This window comes from Saccostrea cucullata, unplaced genomic scaffold (assembly GCF_032062105.1).
Source record: "Saccostrea cucullata isolate Sc308-1 unplaced genomic scaffold, CSIRO_AGI_Scuc_v1 ctg7816, whole genome shotgun sequence".
Taxonomy (NCBI): domain Eukaryota; kingdom Metazoa; phylum Mollusca; class Bivalvia; order Ostreida; family Ostreidae; genus Saccostrea; species Saccostrea cuccullata.
This window is the reverse complement of record NW_026928874.1, coordinates 4,339-19,633: the sequence shown is the minus strand read 5'-3', so window position 1 is coordinate 19,633 and position 15,295 is coordinate 4,339. Positions and strand designations below refer to the sequence as shown.

General features: G+C 32.4%; 1 protein-coding gene across 1 annotated transcript; it reads left to right on the top strand.

The window, feature by feature from the left end:
* The first annotated feature begins 1,916 nt into the window (after positions 1-1,916).
* On the top strand, positions 1,917-2,883 carry LOC134278992 (uncharacterized). Its single transcript, XM_062761304.1, has 2 exons — positions 1,917-2,328; positions 2,465-2,883. Exons 1-2 carry the CDS (start codon positions 1,917-1,919, stop codon positions 2,881-2,883), a joined length of 831 nt encoding a protein of 276 aa, XP_062617288.1.
* The last annotated feature ends 12,412 nt before the right edge of the window (positions 2,884-15,295 follow it).

Sequence of the window (15,295 nt, the reverse complement as noted above, 5' to 3'; positions counted from 1 at the left end):
CAAAAGAATTTCATGTGAATCTCTGGAAAAAAGCATTTTTAGTAACATTCTAAATTATTTCATGTGTTCTAATTGTCTTTTACTTCATTTTTTCTTTGATTATGCATTTTAAAACTCTTCAGTTAGCTACAAAATTTAACAGATTTATACAACTTCCACTTTATTTTGCTATAAGTACAATCTTTGCATTCTGTAAACCTTATTTTCATGCATTGCTTTAATCACAGGAACTGTTGACTTGCTTTGAAAAAGCAGTATCACATTATTTTATAATTGCTTTTCATTTAATTATAGAATAGAATGAAATTATCTGTTTTTTCATTGATGTCAAATATGCCGTCATGATTAATTAAAATGGTAATTATTTTCTTAAAATTTGATATTGATAAAAACTTTAGCCTTTATAACATAATTTCATATAAAATTTTTATATGTTCCTGTTTGCATTTCAATATAGTGAGGGAAGTAAATGGTTGCATGTTTTCTGAACCACCCTGTATATATCGGAAACAACCTAACATTTCTATGTTAATGTGTGAGAATATCATCCAGCAATATTCATGGAAGTATTTATTCTCATGTTCCATACGTTACTTTGTACTTGTTTGTCATTGGCACTTGTTGTCTAGATTCCAAACCTCACAAATTAATATAGCTAATTCTTTTAAACTGCTTCATACGGTCTGGCATTATTGTGACCTTGATACACGTCTTTCTTTTTCATTCTTTCTAAAAGTTGTGGCTCTAAACTCCTCGCCTCCCTTGCCAGATGTTCCTCGTCCGGGTCTAAGTCACGTGACAGGAAAGCAACATACGTTCGATAATTCTGTCCAAACTTGTACAGCGCACGCGCAATGAAGTGAGAGAGCGTGGTGAATCTGTGTACCAACATGCAGAGAAATTGAAGATTGATTGATTGTATATTGTTTAACGTCCCTCTTGAGAATTTTTCACTCATATGGAGACGTCACCGATGCCGGTTAAGGGCTTCAAATTTAGACCTATACTCGGCACTCAGGGCCATTGAGCAGTGAGGGTTCTTTATCGTGCCAACGCCTACCGTGACACGGGACCTACGTTTTTAAGGTCATATCCGAAAGACCCGTGACTTTCACTTCTAGTGCCGAGCGCTTGGCGAAGGAGCAGTCACTACCTATGTTTACGTCTTAGGTCGAATTTAAGCCAAGGATTGCGTAATTGTTAAGCAGTTTGAAAACAATGGATAGCAAAATCTGTTTTTTAAAGAAATTAATATTCTGCACGTTAATGTATACAAAAAAATCTACGTAAAATCTAAAATAGTAAAACGTAAAAATTTTGCTAAAAATTTATCAGCTATCAAATTTATATAAAAGATATAAATTGAAATTTTCTGATATCAATACAAGAATACTTGTTTATAAAGATGTCGATTACAAGGAGGTCTCATTTTAAGAAATTAAACGAGTTGCGTTGAAAAGGAATTATACCATGCAGTACCATAGGAAAAGAATTACTAGTTCTGTAGAAGACTTCTTAATAAATTCATTTAAAAAATTAATTATTTAGAAAGAAAGGTCACAGAAACTTCTTTATATTAGGTATAGAACATGTAAATGAACACAATGTGGTGGTGCTGCATTAACAATATTAAACAACGGCTATAAACTGTTTTAATTCTATTTGTTTGTTTTCTCTTCCTGTGTTAAGAGACAATGGTATTATTTTTGTCTTCTATCTTAAATAAGAATTAAAAATCTCTAGCCATCTCTAGAATGAGAATAAAAAATAGCACAATAATTCTTCAGTCAATATTAGTTCTAAGTCGGCATTTCTTATCATGGCGTGACTTTAAGGTGATGGTTCAATGCAATGACACATGTATATAATCTACTGTCTTTTATGTTAAAGTGCAGTCATCTTCTAAAAGATTGAATATGTTTTCCATTGCAATCTTCTTGCTGTCGGTATGTTCGGCAGTCAGCGCCAATAGCAGAGACAGTAACGATGTATTTCTATCTCAGTTGCTGGAAAGACTGAATGATTTAGAGCAAAGAGTGCAAGTGCAGGAAACAATAAATGCTGAACAAGAGAAGGTCATCAAAACTTTGATTCTTGAAAATAAAAAGTGGAAAAATGCCGGCATGCCTGAAAAAGAAATCTCTCTTGATACCAAAGGGCGAACTTATAGTGAAGGATTTAACCATTCCTTAAGAAATAGAAGTAACACTGGGGAAAACTTATTTTCCAAAATGGGTTTGAAAAAATTTGATGACCCCTCTAGTGTTGGGATTGAAAATTCCTCTTTGAACTTCAGGATAGAGAAGTCTAAAAAGAGATCTGTCACAGGTATGCAAGATACGATTTAAAATATATTTCGACTCGAAATATTAAAAAATGTATGAAAATTCAATTAAATAAGTTTATTATATTTTTTTTTATGAATAATAGTTCACGTTCTTTAATTTCTACAAATATTAAACAGATATCAATACAGGTGACGTGGCATTTTACTCTTATCTGTCACGTGATGAAAACGATCCAGGTCGTCACCAGATAATCCTATTTGACCACGTGATCACAAACGTCGGTGGAAACTACAATCACCACACGGGAATCTTCTTCTGTCCAGTGAACGGAGTGTACACGTTTTCATGGACTGTGTACTGTTCTGCTGGTGGATATATTTTTTCTGAAATTGTTGTTAATTCGAATGTTGTTGGTGCTATGGATTGTGATGGCGAGGGAGCGAACAGCATTAGACACACAACAGGTGTCGTCGTCGTTGAGATCAACCAAGGGGATGCAATTTTTATCCGCACAAGTCCTAACTTTGGCCATACTGGATCACTTCTTAGTCATTCTAGCTGGAGATCCTCATTCAGCGGATGGAAACTTTTTTAACTCTTTACAACTTACGGAATTGCTATGCAACATATATTGAATCCTCGCGTCATAGAAATATTACTTTCCTATTTCCCCGCAAGCACTTTAAAGCTGGGTACAAATTTCTCTAGAGTTTAGCGTAAATAATATTCTGAAATTATATTTTAATTAGAAAATAACTTTCCTTATTTTATGAGATTCAAGCAAGTATAAAATAGTTGGAATTTGGTAATAATTGAAGATAAAATTAACATTTTAAAGTGCGTGAAAATGCGTGATTGCGGGGTAACGGTAAATGCATGATTTTGCGTTAGAAATAGGAAATGGTATATGCGTTAAAATGCGTGACTGCGGGGAAGGGTGTTAAGCAAATGAAAAATTTTTATGTTATTTGAAATGCACGAAAAATAGTCATACTTTGAATTAAAAGTAAATCATATGTAAAGAAAATTCTAGCGCAATTTACACAAAATACAAAATTGCATATTTATACATTCTCATTAACCTATGAAATGCTTACTTTGATTAAACAATAAAAATAATTGTTACAAGTTTATTTGAAATTATTTAAGTTCTGCAATTGATTTAAACTCAGAGTTACAACTTTTAGATAACATCGGTCAAAAATCAATTATAATCTTAAACTTGAAAACAATTTAAGGACACTTCACACTTTACATCTGAGTTTCATTTTGCAATTTGAAATTCATAAATTAACAAATATTTTCGTCATACTTTTTTTGTGAATATATTTCATCTATACAACTTTATTTACATTACTAAAGTTTTACTGAGCTGTCAAAAAAGAAATCGATGTTTGACGAATAAGTGAGATATTGAACCTCTTGCTTAGATAAACAGCATACATCACAGTGTTTCCTGAGCTAACTCTTATTTGCGTTCGTTGGACTTGACAGAAGAAACTCGGTTAACAAGACACCGTACGCAAATAGTAATCCATAACCATTAGATCGTTGATATATAGAGCGTCAAAAGTGGATAATGGCTAATGTGGCATATACATTTAAAATACATGGTTATTGTCTTGAAATATAAGCGATATTTGGGCGAGGGTAAGAACACATGATAGAGGGCGAGGCTTGCTGAGCCCTCTTACGTTTTCGACCCGAGCCCAAATATCGCTTATATTTCAAGACAGTTATCATGTATTTTGTTTGTCCTGCAACATATTTCTTACATGTTATCAATCAAGCTATTTACGCCATGATTATCACATCTCTACAGTTGAAACTGACTCCATGGCGTAAACATTGCAACACACGTGACGTCACAATGCCTCTAGAACCTCGGAATATATGCACGAGGCTCTATTAGGGCAGTGACTGGATAAAGCTATGGTTTATTAGGTTACCTTTATCAGGTCAATGCATGGGGTAGTTGCAGGATAAATGTAACTAGATGTTTTTGCCTTTAGGCTAAAGAATATGGATTACTGAACTATACTGTTATGAATAAAGACTCGAAAGACACGAAAGAGTGGACATTACTCAACCCCACATTGCAATGTACTGCAAAAGAGGCTAATAGATGGATTCTGAAATAAAACTATAGGTCGTTTGAAGATTTGTAATTAAATATACTGCTGATTTAATAAAAGATTTCTCATATTCACTGAAGAAGAGGAAATCAAGGAATAACTGTTCAGGGCATCAACAATTTTGGCTTCGCCCATTATGCAAATGTGTCCCACTATCGTTGATGCACTGGTATTCTATACTAAATAGACAGTGATTCCCTATATTTTCATTTCATTATGAATTAAAATTGTAGATATAGATTCAAAAAAATGTAGGTTACACGAGGACTCCAAATTCAATAAAATATAGCTGCAGAACGTTAGCTCTCTGCTAGAGAAAATTCGGACAGTTAAAGCAAAGAGTTACAGATTTAAGCGTTTTAAAAACCTTCGATTTACTCGGACGATTCTTTTGTCGCTCAATAGGGGTATGTTTTCTTGTACATGTATTTCATACTTTCCCAGCTTTTAAATTACTTTTAAATAGAATTTAACAATTAATCATACATTAAACATCAATTCTTCATAATCTACTTACCTCTAAAGGCTAACAAATGTATGTGAGTGGTTACAGACTTCGAAGGGAACATTGCAAAACTATATACTGGACTGTCTCGGACCATTCAAAGGTAAATAAAGTATCAAACATAAGAGTTACATATATAATATTATATTAAAAGATGCAATTCTAAAATGCAGAGAAAGCTTAGATTGCACGAAATAAATACCTTATGTTGCGACAAAAATCATCGGCGTAAATCGAAGGTTTTTACAACGCTTGAATCTGTAGCTCTCTGCTTTATCTGCTACGCGGCTAGGATAAGGCTGCCCGTAAAATATCAAACTGTTCAAACTGTAGTAACTTCACTGTACTACCTAGATATGACGTTATATTAGAATATGACGTCAAACTGTAGTAACTTCACTGTACTACCTAGATATGACGTTATATTAGAATATGACGTCAAGTCATTGCATACTTGAGCTAACATGACGTGAAAAGTGTCATAATTATTACATGGCATGCAGATTTATTTTAGAGACTTGTTGATTATTTCAAGTGTAAGAATTTTTTTTTAGCTTAAATGTGGTGTTAGGATGATGAACATTTGAAATTTAAATATTCCTATTCCTTTTGCTTGTCAGATATGACATATTCAAACAAGAGCAAAAAATTATGTGTGAAACTATCATAACCGGGTCAATCTTATTCTGGACTCCAGCCTTAGTTGATGTTAAATCCTAACCAGCAAAGGTTTAGGAAGGCAGAGTCCCGAATGACATTGGGCCGATCATGCGTATATATAATATCCGCCATTTAAAAGGTTCGCTTATCATAACCAGGTTACCTCATTCACTGGAACTCGTGAAGAGGTACCCGTACAACTCATTTCCTCTTTTCTTTTTATTATATGATTCCTTTTGAATTCGCTTGGCCTGTGGAGGTACCGGGATGGCTCAATTTCGCATTTCTTTTATTATAAATTCCTTTTAAATTTGTGGACCAGAACGGCTGCCATTGTTGGGGAGTGGAGATTGTACCCAACCTGTATGAAATACAACCAAGACAGTCAAGATTCAGCTTCCCACTCTTTTTTTATTAAATTAAACAATCTATTTGTAATCTTTATGATTACAATAAATAATTTCACACAATATACTAAATATTATACTAAACATCATTAGTTCTAATATAAAAAATGTTATCTGTAAATAAATTAAGCCATGTGAAAATTTTAATAATTTGACAAAAACCGCGCAAGTTTAGAAAATTATCTCACCTGTATGAAATACAACCAAGACAGTCAAGAGTTCACACCTCCCACTGAAATATTGTTGTCTAATCCGGAAATAACGTTCATTTCAATACCAGGTTTACGTTTGTAGATTTCCATCTCCATATTTGTGTCTCGTTCGAAATTTGCAATAATTACTTTTTATTTTGATTTGAATTTTAATTACTATTATTCCGACCTTAAGTACTTTTTAAACTTCTAATACACTTTTAAAATAATTTCCGATCTTTTGCACAATCTTTAAATATCATTTGTTGTAGCTAATTTATCCAAACACCTGAACTCTGGTCAATCTTATCCCATTAGTTGCTTCTTCCTCCTAACACCAAAAACATCTTCCGATAAACAAGTAAACAAGTAAACAACCGCATTGTTATGAATCGTATATTCTGGGAATCGTTCAGGTCAAAAGGCCACCAAAGTGTGGCAGATTCTTTATCTATTTTTAACTTCAGAACTCGTATCTAAGGGCCTCTCTCTGCAGAAAATTGCAAATACACAAAAACATGGTACAATCTTATTTTAGTGCAATTTTTGTTATAATAAATCCCCCCTACTGTCGAAAATCTTGTCCTCAAGATTTGTTTACAGTGCTTATGATACGGAATAATCCATCTTGCTGCGAATTTTACATCAAACCGAATGTTTAGTGATATTTATTTGATTTTATCGCGCCGACTTAAACTTTATTTCAAATTTATTTAAAATCACGTATTTTCAGATGGCTTTAACAAAGGAAATACATATACACATTTTACTATATATAATGTAATCTAAATGCATACAACATGTATAGAAATACAAAATACACTTTCCAAAAAAAAAAATCACAATATTTAAAAACACAACAAACGCAAAAAATACTCTGTACATTTTTCGTGGTTGATTTTTTTTTCTCCCTCTGGGCAGTGGTGGCATCTTTTTGCAGAAAAACACAGTAGTGATGAAAAAAAAATGTTACAAAGCTCGATTCACAAAAACAAATGCTTTGACAATTCATGGAACATAAACACCCTCATTGTATGGATTAAGACACTTTACAAAAAATATCATTGTTGTTGCATGTACCCCTTTTTCACAATTTACAAAAAATATGTTTTTCTACAGTACCGAAAAATATACACTTTTATTACAAGACATGATCCCTTTAAAATACATATACATTGTAGTCCTATATCTGACGCGTACTCTCTTTACTTTAAAAAAAAAACATTAAAGGTTAAGTCATTATTTCTTATGAAAGGAGAAATGATTTTCGTAATTATTCGGAAGAATGTAAAATATCTACATGGATATCCCTTCCATTACGATCATTTTCCTGTCAAATATTTCTCACCAAACCCCTTGTTTGGTTGACTATTATAAAGTCTCGACTTAACCTTTAACCTTAATAAATGGAATAAGAGTTTCCCTTTACTATCTTTAAAGGCCCTTAAAATTCCCATTTATAGGTTTTAATTAGATTCTCTCGCAAGAGTTTTTGACTTTACTTTCAACCTAAATGAATGGTATACGGGTTTTCCTTATTGTTCAAGGCCCTTCCCATTTAGGATTTATTTCTGTCATTGCTTAACCTAAACGAATGGTCTACGGGGTTTCCTTTACTATCGTTCAAGGCCCCTCCCATTAAGGATTTTTTTTATAACGCGCTTAACCTACACAAATGGTCAACGGGGATTCCTTTGCTTTTTTCAAGTCCCTTCCCATTTATAGTTTTTTTTCTCTTGATTTCGTCTCATAAATTAAACTTGAAGAATACTTCATTTCTTATTTTGCAAGTCCTTTTATATTTCCTCATAAGCGTCAACAATCTTAATTATTATCGGGTACATTATAAAACATTGCCCATGTAAAAAATTTCGACATTATGACAACATTATAACTACCGTCGTCGTAAAAAAAAAATCTTGCACAGCAAGTTAAAGGTAGGCATTTTGAAAAAAAAATGCTATCCTACCTGTACTCAGGTTCATTTTTTTCATAGTCTTAATCATAGGACTTAATATTAAATTGTCCAATCATTGAATAATTTGTCTTGAAATCGGCACTTGGAATAGGAATAAGGAGCTCCAGCACAGAACTATTGTCCTTTATTTTAAAGATATGAAATTGTTTGTTTTCCTGGCCACCAAAGGACGGACTGGTAGTAGTCGAATGGGCTGTCCTAGGCTATTAATTAGCACAAGAGATTTTAGTTTGTTTCGTTGTTTTATTAGCATTGCAGTAGGTTCACAAATTTATCAAAATGCTTAAGTCTTGGTTGGTAACCTCAGGGAGTGTCAGGTCTGTTAGCCTCGTCGAAAAACGGCTCTGGTCCGTTCTCGCCTTACATCAGTCCTTATCCGAAAATCCAGTGGGACCGCCAACATTCAGAATAAGGGTGTGCGACTTGGATAATTACATTTTGCAAAGGCTGATATCTTCTATACCTTGAATTTTTTAACTTTATACTCAATCTACTCAACAAACCGGATTTTGAAAGACTTATCATAAAAACAAAAATGAATGATTGTTCGGTTGCCAATATCTGGTTAAAAGGATTCATTTTCCACAATTTATCATATCAAATAATAAAAATCAATTAGTTGATGTTATAATTAACCAGCAAAGGTTTTAAAGGCAGTGAAATATATACATGCCATTTAAAATGTTCGTTATCATAACCAGGTTACCTCATGTCACTGTGAACTCGTGAAGATTACCCGTATATTGATTTTATTTTCTTTTTATTATAAATTATTATTTTTGTTATTGGCTTGTGGAGGTACCGGGATGGCTCAATTTCGCATTTCTTTTATTAAATTCCTTTTATAATACTGTGGACCAGAACGGCTGTTTTGGGGAGTTTGAGATGGTACCCAACCTTATGAAATACAACCAAGACAGTCAAGATTCAGCTTCCCACTTTTTTTATTAAATTAAACAATCTATTTGTTAATCTTTATGATTACAATAAATAATTTCACACAATATACTAAATTGCTATACACAACATCATTAGTTCTAATATAAAAAATGTTATCTGTAAAAAAATTAGGCCATGTGAAAATTTTAATAATTTAACAAAAACCGCGCAAGTTTTAAAAATTAAAACCTGTAGTGAAATACAACCAAAATTCAAGATTAGCTTCCTCACTGAAATCTTGTTCTCGGCCGTTCATGTTTTAAACCAGGTTCTGTTTGTAGGTTTCCATCTCCATATTTGTATCTCGTTCGAAATTTGCAATGATTACTTTTTATTTTGATTTGTTTTAATTACTTTATTCCACCTTAAGTACTTTTTAAACTTCTAATACACTTTTAAAATAATTTCCGATTTTTGCACAATCTTTAAATATCAAATATTGTAGCTAATTTATCCAAACACCTGAACTCTGCTAATCTTATCATCATTAGTTGCTTCTTCCTTTACAAAAACATCTTCCGATAAACAAGTAAACAAGTAAACAACCGCATTGTTATGAATCGTATATTCTGGGAATCGTTCAGGTCAAAAGGCCACCCTAGTGTGGCCAGATTCTTTGTCTATTTTAAACTTCAGAACTCGTATCTATTACCTCTCTCTGCAGAAAATTGCAAATACACAAAAACATGGTACAATCTTATTTTAGTGCAATTTTTGTTATGATAAAACGCTCCCCTAACACGTCCGTAGACAGAGTTTGAATTTATGAATCGTGTTTTTATATATGACTGGCACAAGCGATGGACAAGAAGAAATTGAAGATTTTCTGTGTGAATCTACAAGAGAAGTATGTCCTCTAAATAAATTTAACTGGGGGATCGTGTGTAGTTTATACATTTTTTGTATAAATTGCGAAAAAGAATGGGAAAAAAACCTTCTTATGTTGATAAGTTCAATTTCTCGTCAAATATTTTCTAAACGAGTAAAAATTAAACCTGCCCCCAGCACTTTCCATGTACCAGAGATCACGATGAATTGATCTATGTAATAAACTTTGCACAATATTTTTGTTTTGCACTTGTGCCAAATCGATTTTTGTGCAACAATTAGGAATATCATAAATCACCGTCACATGATCAACACAGTCACGTGGCAGGCCCAAAATGCTTTAAAATTTTAAAATAAAACCTGATTAAACTCTCATCTCAAGTTGACTGTGATTTCAAAAAAAGATTACATATCAATATTAAATTCTAGGTCAAAATAAAATGTATGATTTCAAGGCATTTTAAGCCTTCGGACAGCCTTATCATAACTGCGTAAATGATGTTGACGAAAGGCCACGTTTACAAAAAATCATAGACAAAGTCAAACCATGGCCATAAGGTCGATAATAAAGAAAGAGCCAAATTGAATAGGGCTTATGGCTAGTGTAGCAGATAATGAGCTGTTGTTTTTCTTTTTATGCCAAGAGTTGCCTACTGCAAAGCAATTATAAAATACTGAATGCATGGAAAATTTTCACCCCTTTTGCGACTGGGGGAATATAAAACCGGACGACATTAAAACATTCATAGTTTAATGTCTTAAACAGAAGTATAAATAAAAATTTTTAATTTTCCTAGTTGGTTACCTCCTCTGCTTTTGAGACAATGATAACTTTTTTGTGCCTTCTATTTCATTTAAGAATAAAACTCTAAAGCTATCTCACGAATAAGAATAAAAAAAATGAACAATAATTCTTGAGTCAACAATGGTTTTTAGTCATTGTTTCTTATCATTTACTTTAAGGTTATGATCTAATGCTATGGCAAATGTATACTGGGCATAATAAGTTTGGGATCATTTTTTTTTACACAAAAATAATATTTTCATACCCATGAATTCATGTGAAAATAAGGTTTAAGTATTTTAAGTAGCTTTACACTGTATTTTTCCCAAAGCGGAATGAACGATTATGAACCGTATTTACAGTTTTAAGCAAATTGTAGGAGCGCTAAAATGACGTCTTTTTATCAAAGTATTTGAGATCGGTATTTATATTTAGATGCACCGCTTAAATGACTATGCTAAATACTTGGCATCAGATGATCCATAAACATTACAGTATTCGACTATATCAACAGTTTGAAACAGGAAAATTGTATTTTGTCCAGGTTTTGTGTCTTATTAAAATTAAGGCCACAGTGTGTCTATCGGTGTTTGAGCAACATAAAACAAAAATTGTGAGTAACGTCATAGGTGTTTATTGAAAGGTAATTTTTCTGTTGATTTATATTTGACAGAAAACTTGTATATTGCAAATGTTAAAGATAATCTGTTTACATGTGTCATTTGTTGTTTATGTAAAGGAAATTTGAATGATTTGGGCAGGTGTAAAGACTATATGACCCCCATAAAAATACCGGTGGTCATTTTTTATAAAAAATGACACATATTCGACGTAGAAAAATGACCTTTATCCCGTACAAAAGTGGCATCACCCTCCAAATTTGCAGATCCCACGTGAAGAAAAATTAACTGTTCTCTTTGAAGCCTAATTATAGTGTTTTTTAAGGGGCAAAAAAAATATTAAAGGTAGCGTCATTGTGTAAATTTGTTTTATTTGGGTAATATATTGTAGATATTTTCTTTTAACATACTTATTGTTTTTTAAGGTAATGTGATTTAGTTTAATCATGTGTAAAGTTTTAAAGGTAATCACGTGTGTAGACGGTGTTTGTTTAGGTAATTATTGTGTTTTCGATTGTATTATGTCAAAGGTATTATATATAAGCAGTCCTCCGCTTGAAAACCGGGGGGAGGTAATCAAGTGTGTAGGATGTCCGTCCTTAAAGGTAATCTGTGTGTAGGCTGTTTATGTTAAAGGTAATCACACGTCTAGACAGTGTTTATGTTAAAGGTAATCACGTGTGTAGACGGTGTTTATGTTAAAGGTAATCACGTGTGTAGACGGTGTTTATGTTAAAGGTAATCACGTGTGTAGGCGGTGTTTATGTTAAAGGTAATCACGTGTGTAGGCGGTGTTTATGTTAAAGGTAATCACGTGTGTAGGTGGTGTTTATGTTAAAGGTAATCACGTGTGTAGGTGGTGTTTATGTTAAAGGTAATCACGTGTGTAGGCGGTGTTTATGTTAAAGGTAATCACGTGTGTAGGCGGTGTTTATGTTAAAGGTAATCACGTGTGTAGGTGGTGTTTATGTTAGAGGTAATCACGTGTGTAGGCGGTGTTTATGTTAAAGGTAATCAGGTGTGTAGGCGGTGTTTATGTTAAAGGTAATCACGTGTGTAGGCGGTGTTTATGTTAGAGGTAATCACGTGTGTAGGTGGTGTTTATGTTAAAGGTAATCACGTGTGTAGGCGGTGTTTATGTTAAAGGTAATCACGTGTGTAGGCGGTGTTTATGTTAAAGGTAATCACGTGTGTAGGCGGTGTTTATGTTAAAGGTAATCACGTGTGTAGGCGTTGTTTATGTTAAAGGTAATTACGTGTGTAGGCGGTGTTTATGTTAAAGGTAATCACGTGTGTAGGCGGTGTTTATGTTAAAGGTAATCACGTGTGTAGGTGGTGTTTATGTTAAAGGTAATCACGTGTGTAGGCGGTGTTTATGTTAAAGGTAATCACGTGTGTAGGCGGTGTTTATGTTAAAGGTAATCACGTGTGTAGGTGGTGTTTATGTTAAAGGTAATCACGTGTGTAGGTGGTGTTTATGTTAAAGGTAATCACGTGTGTAGGCGGTGTTTATGTTAAAGGTAATCACGTGTGTAGACGGTGTTTATGTTAGAGGTAATCACTTGTGTAAACGATCTGATCCCACCTCTGATGTTTCGGAGGTCCTCGTTTGCTCTGCTCCTTTTTTTGTATTGTTTTATGGATATCGATATCCTTCATACAAAAAACATATATTTGTTTGAAAACAGAAATGTACTTAACTCTGTCACTGGAAAAAGCAAAAATTTGCAAAATTATTAACAAGTTTATACCGTATAAACAGATTTTTTAGCGAAGATTTTATTTGTACATTATAAGCGAGGGTGCCAGGATCGCTAAAATTTAATATCGCTAAAATTAATTGCACTTTTTTGTAATTGCTTCATTATAAAGCTTTGTAAAATCGCTAAAAGTACAATTCTTTTAAAATAAAACACCAAATTTTAAGGACAAATCGCTAAATTTGCATCTCGCTAAAATTTCAACTTATACGATATACATGTATATATTTTGAATCTTTAATTCCTATGAAGTAATATACGCTATAATGTGTGCCATTTTAAAATACAGCTGGAAATTTATATTTTGTTTACCAATAAGTTACAAAAATGCTGTAAATTACACCTTTTAAATAAAATTTGTTATAAAGTTATCGAATTATAATTATTTATTATCCTGCAATGATAAATTTATTATATACTCCACCATAACTAGCAAAATATAAACAAACACGGATAAGCCCTTTAGAGATCAATCACTTTTGACATGGACATTTATCCAATAAAACAAAGCATAATAACAAGGGATTTTGTTAACACGCATATAAACCTTTTATTAATAATCGTTGTCAAAATGCAACGTGCTTCGTTGTCATAATTTCCCGAGAGTAAGTGTCTATATTTAAACCTACATGTTTACGATTCCTTTATCAATATTCATGAAAAGACTGAATTCTTGTCAGATATTGCCTTATTGTTCTGTTAATTCAACAGTTTTATAGTTAAATTTTGTGGAAATATTATTTTTTCATTACACTTTATGTGTTCAAATCATTAAATCATTTTGTTTCACATACAAATCTGCATCCATACGGCGTATATTACTTTAACTTTTCATCTAACTTTTCGTTAAATTATCAAAATATCGATGATCCTGGATTATTACTTTTTTTCTGTCAGGAACTTGGAATGACTTTTCGGTCATCGATGTTCCTTACGTTAAAAGAAACTATAACTTATGGGATAAAACTTTTTTTCAATCTGTAATTTGAATTTCATGTGACATTATATTATAAGAACTTTCATAATGTCAATGAGTCCTGTATACAGGGGGTCAACTATTTCATATTATTATACTTTCATGTAAATTACTTGAGTCTGATTCGTCGAGAAACATTGATAAAAAACACTTAATGATTGAGTAGCACAGTCAATGTATTTTTCGGTAGCGAATTTTGCGCGCACGGTTCACTGTAATATGCATTTGTTAAAAACATTCAGTAGAATATGATAAAAATAAACTGCGCCTCGGTTGACAATGGTTTTATTGGGGTGAAAATTTTCAATATTACACTCAACTACATGCAATAATTATATAATGCTTAGATTTGTAGCAAAATTAATGATTGAGTAACACAATGTATTTTTCGGTGATTTTTTTCAGAGAAAGAAGAAGACAATGAACAACAAATTTAATGGTTCATGGTTAATTAAAATCTGTATTTTTTCTGAATAAATCCAATTCATCTTATAATAATATGTTTTTATGTTCTGAGTTAGTTAATCAAATATATGCTTCAAATATTTTTTTAATAAACTTATTCAAAGTGTAATGGTCATTATGATCTACATTTTACCACTATATGCTGGGTAGATTGATTGATCAAAGTGTAATGGTCATTATGATTTACATTTTACCACTATATGCTGGGTAGATTGATTGATCAAAGTGTAATGGTCATTATGATTTACATTTTACCACTATATGCTGGGTAGATTGATTGATCAAAGTGTAATGGTCATTATGATTTACATTTTACCACTATATGCTGGGTAGATTGATTGATCAAAGTGTAATGGTCATTATGATTTACATTTTACCACTATATGCTGGGTAGATTGATTGATCAAAGTGTAATGGTCATTATGATTTACATTTTACCACTATATGCTGGGTAGATTGATTGATCAAAGTGTAATGGTCATTATGATTTACATTTTACCACTATATGCTGGGTAGATTGATTGATCAAAGTGTAATGGTCATTATGATTTACATTTTACCACTATATGCTGGGTAGATTGATTGATCAAAGTGTAATGGTCATTATGATTTACATTTTACCACTATATGCTGGGTAGATTGATTGATCAAAGTGTAATGGTCATTATGATTTACATTTTACCACTATATGCTGGGTAGATTGATTGATCAAAGTGTAATGGTCATTATGATTTACATTTTACCACTATATGCTGGGTA